Source organism: Mus caroli, unplaced genomic scaffold (assembly GCF_978045245.1).
Source record: "Mus caroli unplaced genomic scaffold, Mus_caroli_1 scaffold_11, whole genome shotgun sequence".
NCBI classification, from domain to species: Eukaryota; Metazoa; Chordata; class Mammalia; order Rodentia; family Muridae; genus Mus; species Mus caroli.
In genome coordinates this window covers 63759445-63776692 of record NW_028227266.1, presented here as the reverse complement: position 1 = coordinate 63776692, position 17248 = coordinate 63759445, and the positions used below count along the sequence as shown (strand labels likewise).

General features: G+C 50.4%; 2 protein-coding genes across 6 annotated transcripts in view; both read right to left on the bottom strand.

The window, feature by feature from the left end:
* Igdcc3 (immunoglobulin superfamily DCC subclass member 3) overlaps positions 1 to 8412 on the bottom strand; it is a 46312-nt gene extending 37900 nt beyond the window's left edge. For both annotated transcript variants that reach the window (XM_021172984.3, XM_021172985.3), the window contains exons 1-2: positions 8256 to 8412; positions 5255 to 5560 (exon numbers count right to left, since the gene is read on the bottom strand). In XM_021172984.3, coding sequence (XP_021028643.2) covers positions 5255 to 5560; positions 8256 to 8391 — 442 coding nt within the window. In that variant the 5' untranslated portion in view covers positions 8392 to 8412. The remainder of the gene's footprint in view (positions 1 to 5254; positions 5561 to 8255) is intronic.
* Positions 8413 to 11882: 3470 nt separating this feature from the next.
* The window catches only part of Igdcc4 (immunoglobulin superfamily DCC subclass member 4), a 37078-nt gene continuing 31712 nt past the window's right edge, over positions 11883 to 17248 (bottom strand). For 2 of the 4 annotated variants that reach the window (XM_029482077.2, XM_029482078.2), the window contains exons 17-20: positions 16689 to 16794; positions 15956 to 16205; positions 15222 to 15386; positions 11883 to 14745 (exon numbers count right to left, since the gene is read on the bottom strand). In XM_029482077.2, the coding sequence (XP_029337937.1) occupies positions 14329 to 14745; positions 15222 to 15386; positions 15956 to 16205; positions 16689 to 16794 (938 nt within the window). In that variant the 3' untranslated portion in view covers positions 11883 to 14328. The remainder of the gene's footprint in view (positions 14746 to 15221; positions 15387 to 15955; positions 16206 to 16688; positions 16795 to 17248) is intronic. The other 2 variants (XM_021172526.3, XM_021172527.3) reach the window with 1 other exon arrangement.

The following is a 17248-nucleotide window of genomic DNA, read 5'->3' as shown; positions in this document are numbered from 1 at the left end:
TTTCTGTGTGGTGATTGGGGACTAGCATAAGGTAAAGAAGTATAGCCGCTGGATTAATTCACTGCTAGTATTTATATTAAAGACAATCCATTAACATCTTGATAAATATGCATCTGGCATCAGTGGACAACACCTACCACTATCCAAGATACTCAGTATGTTTTCCTAGGCATCAAGTCCTTTATTCTACTACCTCAACAAATGTTCCCAAAGCCCAGATACACTGAGGGGAGGGATTACAGCCTTTGTCCAAATAGGTATACAGTGACTCAAAAGGGTTAAACAACATTTGCTTAGGGTCTCTGGTTAGTGAGTGGCCGAGTTGGTTCAAACCTACTTGGCCTCTGCCCTTGAAGCCCTTGCTCTATAGACTTCATTAGGCCACCTGCAGTTTCTCAAACTAGAGATTATGATGTGAGATTAGGACTTAAGACTGGGTGGCCACTTAAGAGTCAGTCAGTTGTGGGTCAGCAGCATTGACACCACCTGGACTCTTATTAGATACAGAAATTCAAGCCTTGTCTACATGCTTAGATTCAAAGTCATACCTTACCAAGCCCCTCCCCCTGGGGGGTTGTCAGAAGGAGTTCAACTTGGGGAATGTTGCACTTGATCACAGGGTGTTTCTCTTTTATCCCCTCATGAGATTGGGACCACGAATCAGGAGGCAGGACGGAGAGCTCCTACTGGAGAGCAGAGAGTTGGGAAGAGATCCCTTACTTATCTCCACCTCTTCAGGCTAGCCTCCTCCCTCGCCTTTTTAAACTTTTAAATGTACAGATGTTTTGCCCGCCTGCATGACTATGTACCATATCTGTGCCTAAGGAACTCCAACTCTGGGACTGGAGTTGTGAACAGTTGTAAGCTGACACATAAGCTCTGGGAATTGAACCTGGGTCCTTTGGAATACCAACAAGTACTCTTAATCACTGAGCCATGTCTCCAGCCCTAAGGGGGCTTTTTGGAGTAAATCAGGCAACAATAATCTCATTCAGCAAGAGGGAGTCAATGCATGCATCCCTCCAGAGGGATAGCAGAGGGTCTCTGTGGTTAGGTCAGGGAAGGTGTACAATAGAACATGGAACCCACAGTCTCATGGCCTGGTAGATTTCCCTGGAGCTTTCTCTGAATGGCAACAAGCGAGAAAGCCCAGGCTGGAAGTGGAATCAGGCAGTTTGCTTCGTCCAGAGATTGCCTCTGTGGCAGCCAAGATGACATTGGAAGGCTTAGCCTGTGAAGCTCACTTTAAACAAACATGGCGTTTTTGTTGACGTGTTTTGTTACTGAGTGGCTCCTGTGTGTCAGGCAGAGTTTAGGATGCACTGTTCCTTGTGACTCTCCTTCAGAGTGGGATGCTACGTATGCATGTGTCACGGTCCAGGAGATTCGCCCGAGGGAACACAAACTCCCCATCAGCAACTCTCAGTTCTCAACCTTCACACTATGAGCCTGTGAGACAGCAAGGCAGAGAGTCCAAGCCTCCTGAGATCATGAGCTTGGGAGCTTAGAACCTCGATCCCAAACTGCAATCCCAAGGTTAAAGCAGAGCCCAGCTTTGGGGAGATGTGGACAGAGGGCCCTCTGATCTAGGGCTTGGATGCCTTAGCAGACCTGCCTGGAAGCAGTGCTAAGCGAGCTTACTCCTTCTACCTAGCCAACCCTAGAGTTCACAGGAGAAGTGGGGGATCCTAGAGGCCACTCACACCTTATCACAAAGCCCCTTTCCCATATCCTACAACATCTGCAGTGCCAGCAGGCAAGGTCAGGGGATGAAAGCTAGGGAGAAAATGGAGGCTGATAATCAGCTTTGAAGCTTCCCAGGGACATCAGCCTGTGAAGTAAAAAGATGGAACCGCTTACACAGTTGCTTGGAGCCAAAGCAAGTCCCCATGGGACAGAGACTTAGAAGCAAGGGGAAGAGTATATACCAGACTAACACTCAGAGACAATTCTCTTAGCTGTTTCTGGGACCCCAAAGGATTAACCTCAGGCCAGCTCCACCCACAGCTCAATTCCTTGCATTGCTAGTGTTGAAAGAAACAAAACCTTTTTTTTTTTTTTGAGACAGGGTCTCTTTATTTAGCCTTGGCTGTCCTGGAACTTACAGGCCAGACTGGATTCACTAATATAGACCAGGCTGGCGTTGAACTCACAGAGGTCTGATGGTAAGTAGTGAACTACCATGCCCAGCTCAAACAAAATATCTTGAAGTTAACATCACACACAGAAAGAAAAAAAAAAACCCAAGTGAGTTCAAGGCCAGCCTGGTCTACAGAGTGAGTTCCAGGACAGCCAGGGCTACACAGAGAAACCCTGTCTCGAAAAACCAAACCAAACCAAACAAACAAACAAAAAAAGAAATAAAAGAAGGTTGATAGTGATTGAGGAGGACACGACATCAACTTCTGCCCTCCACACATACGTTCATGTCCCCTCATATGTGTACATACATGAACATGTACACATATCACACACATACAATGAGGCTGAGAGGTAGGTTGCTAACTGAGTATGTTTAAATCCCTGTGTTTGATTCCCAGCATAAAAAAGAAGAAAAACCACATCTACCTCTGAGCCTTTACCTCCCAGGATCCTTTGTGGTGATGCAAAGACCCAACAGCCTCTACCTTTCTGCACTAAAATGGGCCATAGCATTGTGGAAGGACTCATGACCTTCCATGTCCTCACTGCCACCCAGAAGACTGTGGATGGCCACTCTGGGAAGCTGTGGCACGCTGTCTAGGGGGCTACCCAGAACATCACCCCTGCACCCACCAGTACTGCCAGGGCTGTGGGCAAGGCTATCTCAGAGCTGAATGAGAAGCTCATTGGCATGTCTTTCTAGGTTTCTACCCCCAGTGTGTCTGTTGTGGATCTGACATGCCGCATGGAGAAAGCTGCCAAGTATGATAACATCAAGGTGGTAAAGGGGGCTGGAGAGATATGGCTCAGCGGTTAAGAGTACTTGACTGCTCTTCCAGAGGTCCTGAGTTCAATTCCCAGCAACTACATGGTGGCTCACAATCTGTAATGGGATCTGGTGCCCTCTTCTGGTGTGTCTGAAGACAGCTACAATATATTCATATGATAAAATAAATAAATACATCTTTAAAAAAAAAAGAAGGTGATGAAGCAGGCATCTGGACCCAAAGGACATCCTGGACTACTACGCCAGATGCCAGCTTATCCCCTAAGTCTTTAACAGAGATACCCACCCTTCCACCTTTGATGCATTGTTCTCAATGACAACTTTGTAATCTCATTTTCTGGTATGAAAATAGATATGGCTACAGCAACGGAGTAGTGGACCTTGTGGCCTACACGTGGCTTCCAAGAAATAAGAAGCCTGAGACTACACACCCCTATAAGAACAGAGAGAGAGGCCCTTGGGTGCTAAGGACTCCCTGTCAGAACTCATCCCTCCTCAAAACTGAGCATCTCCCTTCAAAGTTTCCATTCCAGACCCACAGAAGAATCTTGCGGGGGAGGGGGCTTATTTTCTTGGATACCATCAATAAAGTTCACGCTACCCACAAAATGAATGAATGAGTGAATGAATGAATGAACGAATGAAACAGGGCAGCTTTTTCCTGGGAAGTCTCATCCCTCCCATCGCCAGACTCCAGGTCTTCCTCTGGTTCCCGCTCACACACCCTGCCATCTGCTCAGAGGCTGTATGGGTCTCCCTTGCCTGGTGTAGAGGGCCAGCGCCAGGGGTGGCTGAGCCAGAAGTGATTCCCATCTCTAAGTCCAGGGCTGCTTCCCAGCAAACTCCATATGGGGGCCTGGATCAGTCTTCCTCAGAACAAAGCGGGCATCCTCAGCCCAGCAAGAGGGCTCCTGCCTGGAACAATTCATCACTCACCAGCCTGTTCAAAGTAACAGTGCGAATGTCCTCTGAGCCAGGAAGGGACTTGTCAGCGTTCAGAGGGAAGGAGGCAGCGCGCCATAGGAGGTAAGCGGGAGGGCACAGAGTTCAGGTTGCCCAGGCTGCAGGCTGGCTCTTCTGACTCCTAGCATGTCAGCACAGAATCCCACCCTCCCCAGGCCCAGAATTCTCATCTCTAAAAGGGGGTTTTTACCACATGTCTCCCTCAGTCATTCTGAAGAGTCAATGAGGTAAGTCACATAAAGCATTCCGAGCACCCAGCAAGTACTAAATAAATGTGGGCGAGCATTATTACCAAAGCCAAAGCGGCTTTCTAAGGAACAGCTGCCTCCCTGAAATACAGAGATCTAGGATGGAGACCACTGTTCACTGGCCTCAACTTTTGCTGTTTTTCAAGGACAGTGTCTTTCTTTCCTTCCTTCCTTCCTTCCTTCCTTCCTTCCTTCCTTCCTTCCTTCCTTCCTTCCTCCCTCCCTCCCTCCCTCCCTCCCTCCCTCCCTTCCTCCCTCCATTTATTTATTTATTTATTTATTTGAATCCTCCTGTCTCCAGTTCCCCAGCACTGGGATTTAGGCTGCTGCTACCACACCCGGCTTTTTATAGGATTCTAGGGATCAGACCCAGGTCCTCAAGCCTGTGCAGCAATGACTTGGCTAACTAGGTTCTTTCCCCAGCACCTATGTTTTTGTTGTTTTGCTTTTAAAGAAAAATTTTGACCAGTTTGAGACTCATTACTGGCATAGTGAAGTCTTATCCTATTGGGAGTGTTTCAAAGTTAACCTATAACTAAAATTTTCATGTTACCAAAATGTCCCTTCAAAAATCTAAGTGCCAGAGCTGGGAGTGGTGGCGCACGCCTTTAGTCCCAGCACTCAGGAGGCATAGGCAGGAGGATTTCTGAGTTTGAGGCTAGCCTGGTCTAAAAACTGAGTTCCAGGACAGCCAGGACTATACAGAGAAACCCTGTCTCGAACACCCCCCCCAAAAATCTAAGTGCCCCCACAGAATAAGGCAAATGTTTCTATTTTCAAACACTAGAACCATATTTAATGGACCAGGATGCTCTTGTGTGACATACATGTGAAAACCTTCATATGCCAAAGGAAGGCATGGATGAGGCCCTGCCTCCAGCCTGTGAGGCTTTGGCTTCATTCTTGTCAGTTTACATTCCAGTCACGAAAAACAGCACATGACATAACTGTGCCATCTAAAGTCCCCACTGTGCCACCTGTCAACTGAGCCAAACTAGAAAGTATGTTCTTTTGAGCTTTACAAAATATAAGCCTCTTCCCGTGCCCTCGTGATATAGACTGACCCTGGTCACCAGTCTGGTTTATACAAGGGACAAAAGGGACACGTACTTACTTGCAGCCTGGATACGAGCCTTCCGACTGACCAGCAGCCCAAAGCGGTTCTGAGCCACACATTCATAATCACCCTCATCTGAAGGGCTACCTCCTTGCTCCAGCCTGAAGTGGTGGATCAGCAAGGAGCCATTGGCCAGCAAGGTGGTGTGGGTGCCCTCTGGTAGCTCTGCTCCATTCTTCCTCCAGGAGACTTGCACTGGAGGGGTGCCCTCCACTTTGCAGCCCAGCACTATGGGCTGCCCAGGGTTGGCAATATCATCATTTGGCTCCATAGAAAATGCCAGTTCAGCAGAATGGCCCAGACCTGAATTAGGGAAGGGGAAATGGAAGGAAAGGAGATGTGAGCATGAAGTGTACATACAGCCAGGAAGAATTCCATACACAGAGATGTCCATTTCCATAGTCCCACGTACCCACTGCATGCCTGTAGTGTATCTGTCAGCAAAATAGGAGTCCCTAATGTACACACAAACTTTATGTATTACAAATGCCACCCCGTGCAGTGTTTTACTTAAATTCAACCACTGTAGAAGAGAGAATACCATTTATACCACTCGCTCTTTCACAAATAAGAAAACCGAAACCTGGAAATGTTAGGTGACATGCCCAGGACCTCACAATTGGTCTTTGCAAATCTGAGTCTTGGAGGGTTGGAGAGATGGCTCAGTGGTTAAAAACACTGGCAGCTCTTCCAGAGGACTCAGGTTCAATTTCCAGCACCCACATGGGGAACACAGCAACCATCTGTACCCAGTCTTGAGGATCTCATGCCCTCTATTGGCCTCCGTGGAAGCCAGGTGTGGAGAAGCACAGATGTGTAGGGAAGAAAAGCACCCTTGCACGTAAAATGAACTTAAGATTTTTAGAAAAATCAGAGTCTCAAAGGCAAGACTGAGCTCAACACTGCCTCCGCTTTTGTCACCCTGCACGGGCACTGAAGCCTCACAGACGTTCAGGATGGAATCTTAAAAATTCAGTGAGATCCCAGCTTCTCCTCATCAACTATTTAAATCAAGGAACAGCAATGTGGCTTGTGTCGCATGGTTGTTTGACATGATTAACAAGAGAGCACTGCAGAAAATTAAAATCCCTAAAGCAGTGCAAAGGGCTGAGATGTAGCTCATTTGGTAGAATGTTTGCATAAAATCCTGGTTTCCTTCCCCAGCACTGAAACCCAGCATGGTTCCCTGTAATTCCAGCACTGGTGGGATGGAGGTGTGAGGACCAAGAATTAAAGTGAGAGGCATTTTGGCTTTTCACATACAAGGGAGACAACATGTCCCCTCACTGTGATTAAAAAAAACAATAACAATTAAGCCTTGTGTGGGCCATGCACCTTTAATCCCAGCACTCAGGAGGCAGAGTCAGGTGAATCTCTGAGTCCCAAGCCAGTCTGATCTACAGAGGAAATTCCAGGGCAGCCAGTGATACACAAAGAAACTCTGTCTCCAAAAAAACCCCCTAAAAAGCAGAATGAAATAGAAATAAATCAGGTTTCTATTTCCTGGTAAAAATCTCAGAGACTTGGTCCAGTGCCTGGTAGGGAGACTCAGTATTCAGGGTACAGGCTGTGTATGGCCTGTCCTCCTTATCCCATGCTCTGGGTGTTGTTTCTTTGGCCTTTGTTATAAGGAGAGTTGGGGAATGGTAAACATCAACTTATATTTCCCAAATTTAGCAGAAAACACTTGTGTACCTAGAATCTTCACTCCCGGATAACCTCAGGATAAAAAAGAGCGGGAGGTGTGGGAGGGATGAGTGAATCAGAGCCCAGGCAGAAGGAATAGGCTCTCATATCCCAGAGGTGACAGCAAGTCTCTCCAGCAAGTACTTTACCAGATCAGTTATGCCTTCACTCCAAGAGAAACAAGCCCTCTTGGTCTAAAGGGGCGGGCACCGAGCTCCCACCACACATTTCCAGGGAACTAGTGACCCTGGACCCGGCTCCTCCCTCGCAGACTCAAGCCCCTCCCGGCTGGGTGAGACCTAGTGGGGTGGAGGGTCTCGGCATTGCCTCCTCTGTAGGATAAGGACAGTTTAAGACACTTGAGGCTCACAGTCGTTCAAATCCTTTACATCCTCCACATATCCTAAGTCTGAGGCTCCTCTTCCCCCAATCCAACCCCGCTGTAGCTATCGGGGATAAAGTTTCTCTCGGGTGCAGATGCAATATTTTGCTTTTTAGGAAGGAAGGGAAGGAAAGAATAATCCAAATGTGTGTCTGCGAAGGACTTGAGACAGAGGAGGGCTTAGATCCACATCCTTCTTTGCTGAGATGAATCTTTTACAGCCCGGGAGGAAACGACGGGTGGCCCGGAGAACCCAGGGCCCGGACTCCTAGAGAGCTCCCTCGGGGAAGGGCGGGGCCCTGGGCAGCACCGCTGGCAGGCGCTTGCGGTGGGCGACCCTTTCCTCCAGCTCTCCCAGCCCTTGGCAGGATGGCCCACTCGGTCCACCAGGAATCTTTCCTTCCTGTTCGTCGGATACCCCCGAACCCAGTCTCAGTTCTAAACCCTGGGGGATGCCTTCTCAGCCCAGTGCAGTAGAGTCCGGGACTCCGACCCTGATCTGCCGCTTCCGGCTTCGTTCGCCTCGGGCTACTCAGGGTCCCCAGCCGAGCTCTGTGCACCCGGGCTCGCCTTCCTTGGTTGGGACTCCTCCGCTCTTTCTCCTCGGGCATGTTTCCTCCACTCCGCACTGCCAGCCTGCCTTCCCAACTCCCGCTTTGCTTTGCTCCGCTCCCAGCTCCTCTGCCCAGAATCGGGGTCCTGCCCTGAACCTATCCTGAGCACCGAAGGCGTAGAGAACCGAGCCCCGGCCCTCTCCCGGGGTTCTCCCGCTGAACCCCTGCAGTCCTTCAAACTACCGGCAGCCCTGCCGGAGTGGGTTTCCCCGTGCCCGCAGCGCGCTGTCCGCCAGGTTCCTCCAGCACGCGCTCCTAGCGCAGGTTCCCGCAGTGTCCCGGGGTCCGCCCCTCTCGCCTGGGTCCTGAGGCTCACCCAGGCTTGGCGCAGGCAGCGGCAACAGCAGCAGCAGCAACAGCAGCGGCGGCGGCGGCGGCAGCAACGGCGGCAGAAACTGGGGCCGGCGCAGCGCGGGCAGGCGGCGCGGGGACGCGGTGCGCGGCTCAGCCATCGGTCTCTCGGTCCGCTGGGCTCGGCGACGCACGGCGCTGCTCAGGGGGTGGGGGGGGTGGGGGGGTCTCATGGGCTCACAGCGTCCCGCGGGGCCGGCGCCGGAGCCGGGGCCGGGGCTCGGGCCGGGGCCGAGCCCGGGCGGCGGGAGGCTGGGGCCGCATGCCGGCCTTAGCGGGGATCGGGTATCACGGAGAGCGCCGCTTGCGCCATCTTGCACCCACCGCGGCGATCTGTCAGCCGCGCCCGGGGTGCGCGCTCCGCACTCCGCCCGCGCCCGCACCGCCCTCCTCCTCTGCCCGCCGCCCCCCTCTCCTCCCCTCCCCCAGCCCCCTCTCCCTGGAGGCCGGGTCTGGGGAACAAAAGAGCCGGCGAGCGCTTTAAGCGGCCGGACATTCCCGGCTGCGCAGCGGACGCGCCCCCTGCGCTTTGAACTGCAGCGGGAGCTGCCGCGCCAACCCGGACAGCAGTAAGGTATCCGCTCCTCGTGGTCCGTCCGGACTTGAGGATCTGGGAAAGTGAAGACTGTGAGAGAGGGTCCCAGCTGCGGAAAAACACGCAAAACTGAGGGGTTTGCGTCCCCCCACTTTCTCAGCGGTGTCTCTTCCACTATACCCAACTCTGTGTTTTTAAAGACAATTCCCTTAAAACTGCTCAAAGTTGTTAGACATTCGGTATCCTCTAGGTTCCTTGTCCTATTCAAGGGATGAGTCGTGTAGCTTCAAGACTGGCTTCTCAAGACTAAGTTAGGGCACTCCCGTAGGTGATCTGGGACGAGCACCCCTAACATGACAATAAGAGCCCCATAGAAACCCGAGACCCCTCCCAGTTCTGCCTGCTGTCCAGCCCACTCATTCTCACCGAGTTGGTCTGAAACCTGAAGACAACACTATCTTCCCTCAACTTTGAGGATCTTTAAGAGCAAGGGTCCAGGTAAACGACCTGTAGCTAGGTCAGCACACTGGAAGGTACAGTCGCCAGCAACTTCTCTTTGCCATAGTATCTGATGTCTTACATATGAGAAGACAGCTCTTCAGAGAGACATATATGTGCTGCCCAAGTTGATGCTGAGTCTTGCCTTTTTACTACTGTATGCAGCCATGTGTTGGGGTCCAACTTGATGGGGGAGTCCATCAAAATTACAGAGCACCCACTTTATCCTGGTAGCAGTGTCTGTCTCTGGCAGGATTTGGAGGCAAGAGTGTAATGGCTTCTCACCTCTCCTAGCCCAGCGTGGCCTTGAATCCACTTTGTAGTAGAGGGTGATCTTGGAATGTTTAATCCTCCTGCCTCCACCTTCCAAGTTCGGGGAGTAAAAGTATTTGCCACCATGCTTTCATACAGGTAAGTAAAGAAAGCTTGGTTCAGCAGGGAAAGAAACCTGCAGGCAAGCCTGACTCACCAGCATCCCTGGAGCCTACATGGTTGAAAAAGAAAATGACACCCATAGGAAATTATTCTCTGACAGCGAGCCACACTTGCTCCATGGCACATGTACAAACACACACACACACACACACACACACACGCACACACACACACTCACACAGAGTAAATAGATAAAATGTCCTGCAATTCTCTAATTTAAATCTAATTTTAAAAACTTTCAGAGGAGTTCAGGATAATGGCACACATCTTTAATCCCAGCACTTAGGAAGCAGAGGCGGGTGGATCTCTGTGAGCTCAAGGCCATCCTGATCTACATAGAGAGTTTTAGGGCAGCCAAGGCTACATAGTGAGACCCTGTCTAAAACAACACAACCAAAACAAAACAAAAAGCCAAGCAGAGGTGGCATACACCTTTAATCCCAGCACTCAGGAGGCAGAGGCAGAGGATCACTGTGAATATGAGGCCAGCCTGGTCTATAGAGCTAGTTCCAGGACAACTAGGGCTGCACAGAGAAACACCGTCTTGAAGCCTCACCCCCAAATAAGTAAATAAATAGATAAATAAATAAATAACAAAACAGAAAACCTTTAGGCCTCTAGAAATTAGATGTTTGTCCATGGGCAGATCTGCATTCATATGAGCCTGAGAAGATAGCCTGCAATCCTGTGAGCAGAGCAGAGACCCCAGTCTGCCATTGCCACAAAAGGATTCATTGAGGAAGGGCCGGAGTGAGGCCTCTACAGACAACAGGGAAGGTGGGACTGAAGAAGGGGCCTCCTTGCGGCCTAAAGTCCTGGAATGCCCTCCTGCAGGCCTTGAATTATCAGCCACCCCTTATTGACATGTTCTGGACTCCAGAGAGGTCAAATTGGTGTCCTGAATTGCTGTCATTTTAAATTCATCTTGACAAGTGTTTAATTCTTCTTTATCACAACCCGTGGTCTGAGAGTGATATGCAAATAATGGCTATTCTGCTGCATGCAAAATGTGCAGTATCTCTCTGTATGATCTGTCAATTAACTCTGAGCCTGGCCCACCAGCCACTTTGGGGGTGGTCTTGGGCATGACAGCCTCTGCTGGCCTATGATTCCTTCCAATGAAAAGGCACTTTCTGGGCTCCTTAAAGATCTCAGCAGAGGGCAGCTGTCAGCTGTGAACCTGAGATGTGTGGAGTACGAGTCTGAGCATGGAGAGTTCTGAGACTGTGTACACACCTGAGGGTGTTTGTGAAGAAGAGCATGCAGGGTGAACCTGACGGGTCATCCCAGGTCAGCTATGATGCAGCTCAACACATCGGTGGACCACAATGCATGTCACAATTTCAAAGGGTTGGCAGGGATCTGGTACACTCCTCCAACTTAAGAGGCATGCATGTGGTGTGCCTGTGTATGTGCAGGCAAACACTCATTACACATGCTAGGTAAGTATTCAACTGCACAATGACATTTGCAGTCCCTTTTTTTTGGGTTTTTCAAGACAGGGTTTCTCTATGTAGCCCTGGCTGTCCTGGAACTCACTCTGTGGACCAGGCTGGTCTCGAACTCAGAAATCCGCCTGCCTCTGCCTCCCAAGTGCTGGGATTAAAGACAAGCACCACCATACCTGGCTGAAGCTTTAGGTTTTTTTTCTTGGACCCATCTTCTTTCTACTCTCAAAATTTACTGTTTCCTATCCTGGGCCAGGAAAACTGAGAAAACTCTATAGTCAGTTGGTTCCAGAAAGAACATATCTTGAGGCTTAGGGATGGCTTATCACTCTTGTAGAGGACCCTGATTTGGCTCTCAGTGCCACTACTGGATGGCTCACTAAAATCCAGTCCCAGGGGATCTGAAGTGCTCTGACCTCTGTGTAAACCAACATGCAAAATTCTTTAAAGTTAAAAGAGCAACATGTCGGGCCTGGAGAGATGGCTCAGCAGGTTAAGAGCACTGACTGCTCTTCCGAAGGTCCTGAGTTCAAATCCCAGCAACCACATGGTGGCTCACAAACATCCGTAATGAGATTGGATGCCCTCTTCTGGTGTGTCTGAAGACAGCTACAGTGTATTTGCACATAGAAAATAAATCTTTAAAAAAGAGAGAGAGAGAGCAACATGTCTGGAAAATAGTTTATTAATTCTTTACAGGGACAGATACATGATCAACACCTTAGTGTAACAATAAAGAATATCATATTTGTAAGGAGGAAGCATGATGCTGGAAAGTGCAATTAAATAACCCAGCACAAACTAAGCACAGGTAAACGAGTGAGCATGTAAGTATCGCATACACTTGTCATGCTTCGAGAAAAGAAATTTTTAAATGAGACTCCAAAGAACTTAAGGCATCCATGGCAAACGACAAAGGGACTAATGCCCTGTAAAAGGCCAACAGACTTTCCTAATAAGACCTGCTGCTACAAAGTCACAAAGCTAACACTCCCCAGTTACTCAGAACCCAAATCATATATAATGCTAGTGAGTTCTGGCTACTTTCTTATCAACTGTGAGTTATAGGCAGATACCAGATTTATTACTTATTTGCTTTTGAGAAACAATTTTCCACCCAGCCTAATGGGTTATAAATTGTCTCATTTGCAGCTATTTAATTTAAACCAGAACCTCAGTGCTTGTTAAACAAGAACATGAGGAATGACTATGTGGTGTGATGCTAAGAGCCTACTGTTAAAACGGTTATTTCATTCAAGGCAAGGGGGGAAAAATCTAACCAGGAAAACAAAATGAGGCTCTTGACCTTCAGAGCAATGAAGAAACATACGGTGGTGTTGGCCGTGGCCACTTTGAATGCTATAGAAGTCGTTCAAGTGACAATCCTGTCTTTAATGAGATACGAAGCCAGCATTAATAATCTTTAGTGTTATCATAGGCTGGCTGAAGAGGGGAGGAGAAGGAAATGTGGGTGGGGTCAGGCATGAGTGACACACGAGGCTAATAAACACAGACGCTTTCAGAAGCTGCAACTCCACTGAAAGACATAAAATAAAATAAAATAAAATAAAATAAAATAAAATAAAGGGAAAATAGACTGGTTATTTCTAATTTGGCCCAGAAGCCAGAGTTAACGCTTGATGTGCCAGCCAGTTAAAACAGAAAGGTGTGCAGCAAGAGCACAGATGCCGCTGGATCTGACAATTCTGGGACATGGCTGAGGTGAGAAACCAGAGAGATGGCATGGCTTTTGTGACTCAGGAAATACCAGTCAGGCTTGGCCCTTCGTGGTAAGATGATTTTGGGATTCAGTGTAAAGAAAGATAAAATAAAATGAGCCAGCCGCCCTTTTCCTATGCAAAGACTTCCCTTACAGCATCTTGGAGGAAACTCTTTGCTACTCTGAATCCAGGTTCAGGGCTCCAGGGTCAGGGAACTGAGCCATGGCAGCCCCAGTAGCTCCCCTCTCCTCACCCCTTCAGTTTCAGCCAGGACTGCACTTCAAAAGCACACACCCATCTCTGTGTGCAGATGGGTGGCAGCCATTTCTTTTTCAGCCTCTTGGTTTCACTCCCTATCCCTTCTTGGGGGTCCCCCGTGCAGCCTGGACTCATCTCTTCCATAGAAAACCTTCTCATCTCAATACCAAGGGGAGGGCAGCCAGGCAAGCCACACGGTCTTTTCCAGATCTACTTGGAGTGGGTCATCTGCCCAGGAAGGCGGTTGGCAGGGGAGCTGTGGGAACCCAGGGGTCACACTATGGTCTGAAGCAGACATGAGGTAGTCATGTTGTTAGGAAAGGGTGCATAGGTTGAACTCAGGGACGAGAAACACACGACAGAAAGACAAGCGTGGCAGACAGAAATGAAAACAGCAGTGAGGAAATCAGGGGCATCATGGGAAAGAGAAGGGCCCCAGGATAAGCGAGCAAGATGACATGAGACAGATCACCAGAACAAATGAAGGAAGGGGCAGAGAGGGACAGGGGGCGAAAGAAGATTTCCCAAACCAGGCACTTCCCAGTTTACAAAATTAGGTACAGAGATGCTCAAAGGAGAGGGGAGCTGAGCTGGGTTCACCCAGCCATCTGGACCTTTAGGAGGCCAGGGGGATGAGAGCCATGCTGTGGTAGGCTGCGGTGTCGTAGGCCCATGGAGTTGACTGGCACTCCCCGCTCAGCACAGCTGACAGAAGAGGGGCTGGCGCTGTCTTTGTAGACACAGCACTGGAGACACTCTCAGAGTGTAATAAAAGGCTAGGTGACAAGGCTAAAAGCTCAAAGAGCTGGCACTGATCACTGTTATACCATCCTGCCACAGAGGGTCAATTAGGCCACAGTGACTGCTACATAGGGAGAGGTTTCCTAGCTCAACCAGCACACACACACACACACACACACACACACACACACACACACATACACACACACACACACACACATGTCCATCACACGGAGCTGTGTCTCAAGTCCCTCCTGTATGTGATGCAGAATATGGGGGAGAGTAAAGTTCTCCCCCACCCCAGCCAAAGGATCCTAAGAGGCTCCAAGGACTTGTGGATATCTCTAGTACACACATGTGTAGCCATGCATGGCATGTCCCTGAGCCATATCTGCCTTCTGCTCAGGGGACCTGAGCAGAGGAGACAGGGGCCCTGGGAAGGCTTGGGCTGACTGTTAGAGGACACAGGGCTTTGGGCTGGCAGCTTTTCCCAGGGGCCTCCTCTATAGCAGTGCTGGGCTGGAGGTCTGAGCAGGAGCAGGAGGCACTGGCTGCTTCTGGCAAGCAGGTGAGCCTCTCTGGCCCACTGGTTGCTGGTTGGCACCCTCCCAGCTCCCTGCCCAACCAGTCTGCTCCTTGAGACAGATCCACAGCTCCAGAGGTGGAAGGCAGAGTCTCTGCAGGCAGTGGTTCCTCCGGCTCCAGGTCTTGGAGGTGGAGGTCAGGACATCCTTTGGATGCACCGAAGTCAGAGTGGACAATGACCTCAGCTTCCACCTGATTCCTGCAGGCTGGGGACGGCTTCTTTCTCCCGTTGCTCTGGCAGAGTGGAGAACGAAAGGCTAGGTGAGCACCACTGAGAATGGTCTTCAGAAAAATGACCAACATATTGGGGGACGGGGGGAGAGGCTGACTCCCCATTAGATGATACAAGCACTGTTCCACCCGAGAAGAGGCAATGCTCAGGCTCCGGCAGAGACGAGAAATGCAGAATGTTACACGTTTGCCCTCACTCAGGCTACCAGAAAGTACTAGACCCAGAACCTCCACGAAGAGCAGGAGGCGTTGGCCATATCTGAGGGGCTAAGGCCACCTTCAGATACTCTGTAAGTCTACTGTGAGTCACTTAGGACCAGGTAAAGAGGGAGTGCTCCACACTGGCTTCCTGTCACCCACTCCCCTTTGGAAGCTACAAGGTCTTTCAAATACACTTCTGTCCCTGGAAGTGCATGGGGGCCTTTCCCTCCTGCCTCTCCATCCTGCCTCTCCCTTCCTCTCAAACAGCACCAACCAACCTTTATGGCGTCATACACCAGGGCTTGCAGCAGCAGTGTCTGCCCGGTTCCCGCTGGAGGCAGCAGAGCACGGGTCAGAGCCGGCCTTGGACCACTACCCTGGGGCAGCTCACAGCCTGCCCAGGAGCCTGCCCAGTTTGGTCCCCCTGCCTGAGCCCAGGAGATCTGCAGAGAAGGAAGAAGACAGTATGGGCATGCAGGGTCCAGACATGTGGACCCCTGTTATCTCCAGATAACACTAAACTCCACACTAAAGCCCCACCCCGGGGCAGAGGTGAGAACTGAGGTAGGGAGAATGGGAAGGGCGGACCCATAAGCCTAACAACAGTTGATGTGCAAAATCTGAAGCTCCCAAGCTTGCTGGACTGTTTCTTATTGCAGAGGAAAGTGGAGAGATGGGAAGACTGACTGTCCACTTGGTCAGGGTGTGCCCTCGGAGCACCTGGTATATGGGGTTTCACCTTATCCTGGGGCCAGCCCTACTTGGCCACAGCAAAAGCGACCAGCCTCTTTTCTCCATATTCGGTAAGTGAAGAGAGGTATGGGTGCTCTCGCAAACACAGCTCTGGGATCCTGCCAGGTTATATGGACAGGCTTTCTCTGTATGGCTCAGTGCCTCTGTGTGTGTGTGTGTGTGTGTGTGTGTGTGTGTGTGTGTGCATCTCACCGTCAGAAATTGTGCTCTGGTGCCCCCTGGTGTCTGATTTGGGAATGGGTTCGTGTGAGTCCCTGACCTGAAGAGACTCCAGTGTCACCTTTCTCTTGGAGTGGCCCCGGCAATCTGAAACACTGCCACCCATAAGGCTGTGTACTTCAGCCTTGTCTTCCACATCTGAGGGTGGTGGGGACCAATCCTGGGGACGGGGATGCACGAGGGACTCCAACTCATGGGCAGCAGGGACACTGGGGGGCCCGAGCCGAGCTCTTGTGTAGAGTGCTGGGTTTCCTGGGGTGCCTGAGGAGGACAATCCGGGGAGGGCTTCCCTGTGATCAACAGAACAAAGGTATGGGTCAGACAAGAGTGGATTTGATTTCCTGGTGTGATGCAATCAACCAGAAAGGAAGGAATACAAGTCCACTCGGCCCGACCCCTCAGATGGCACCCTTCCTTGTATGGCGAGATGGACCTTTTCCATCCAAGCCATGAGGGAAGCCCACAGGTAGCTCAGCCCGCTGTTACTGAGGTGGGGAGTCCTGGGGCTTCCCTAAGTTTATTCTACATTCTCATGAGAACAACGCCTCAATCCTTCATCTCAGAATCCTAATAAATAAATTATCGACTTGTTTTGTGCTACTGAGGATGACGCCCAGGGCCTCACATGGGGGCACATGTAGCACTGAACTTCACTCCACCTCCACAGCCCTATCTATACTGGGGCTTCAGGGGCAGCAGGGAAGGACACCCTCCTTTGTCCACTCTGCAGCCCGTCCTGGTAACTCAGTGGTCTCAGTGGTTCCCTGGTTCACCTGTGGGAGCTTCGTCGTAGGCCAGCACACATGCAGGCCAGGAGGCAGAGAAGGCCCAGGCAGACACCCACGATGATGCCCGTGACGGCGTGCACATCCAAGGAGTCTGCGGGGGAGAACAGTGTAATTCCAGGTCAGTAGGAAGCAGTGCTTATAAACCAGGGAGGAGATCAAAGGTGTGCACCACCACACCTGGTTTGGAAGCTCACTCCCTTCTGATTGGAATAGAGAGAGCCATGGGGCGGCCATACTGGGCATCATCTGAGTCCACCACGGTCTTCCCTGCTGTACAGAACCTGCCACTCCTCACAAAACTGGACTCTATAGAATCAGCTTTTCAGTGAAGTAGGTTTCCTCCTGGCAACAAGGGCTCTCATGGTGTATATATGTATAACCAAGGTGGGCTCTAGGTGCACACATGTGTGTGTCATGTCTGTATATGTTCACATAAGGGCATGTATATGTAGTGTGGAGATCAGAGGTCTATATCATGTGACTTCCCCAATCCCTCTCAGCCCCAGAGATATCCTGTCTCTGCGTCCTCAGCAAGGATTACAGCA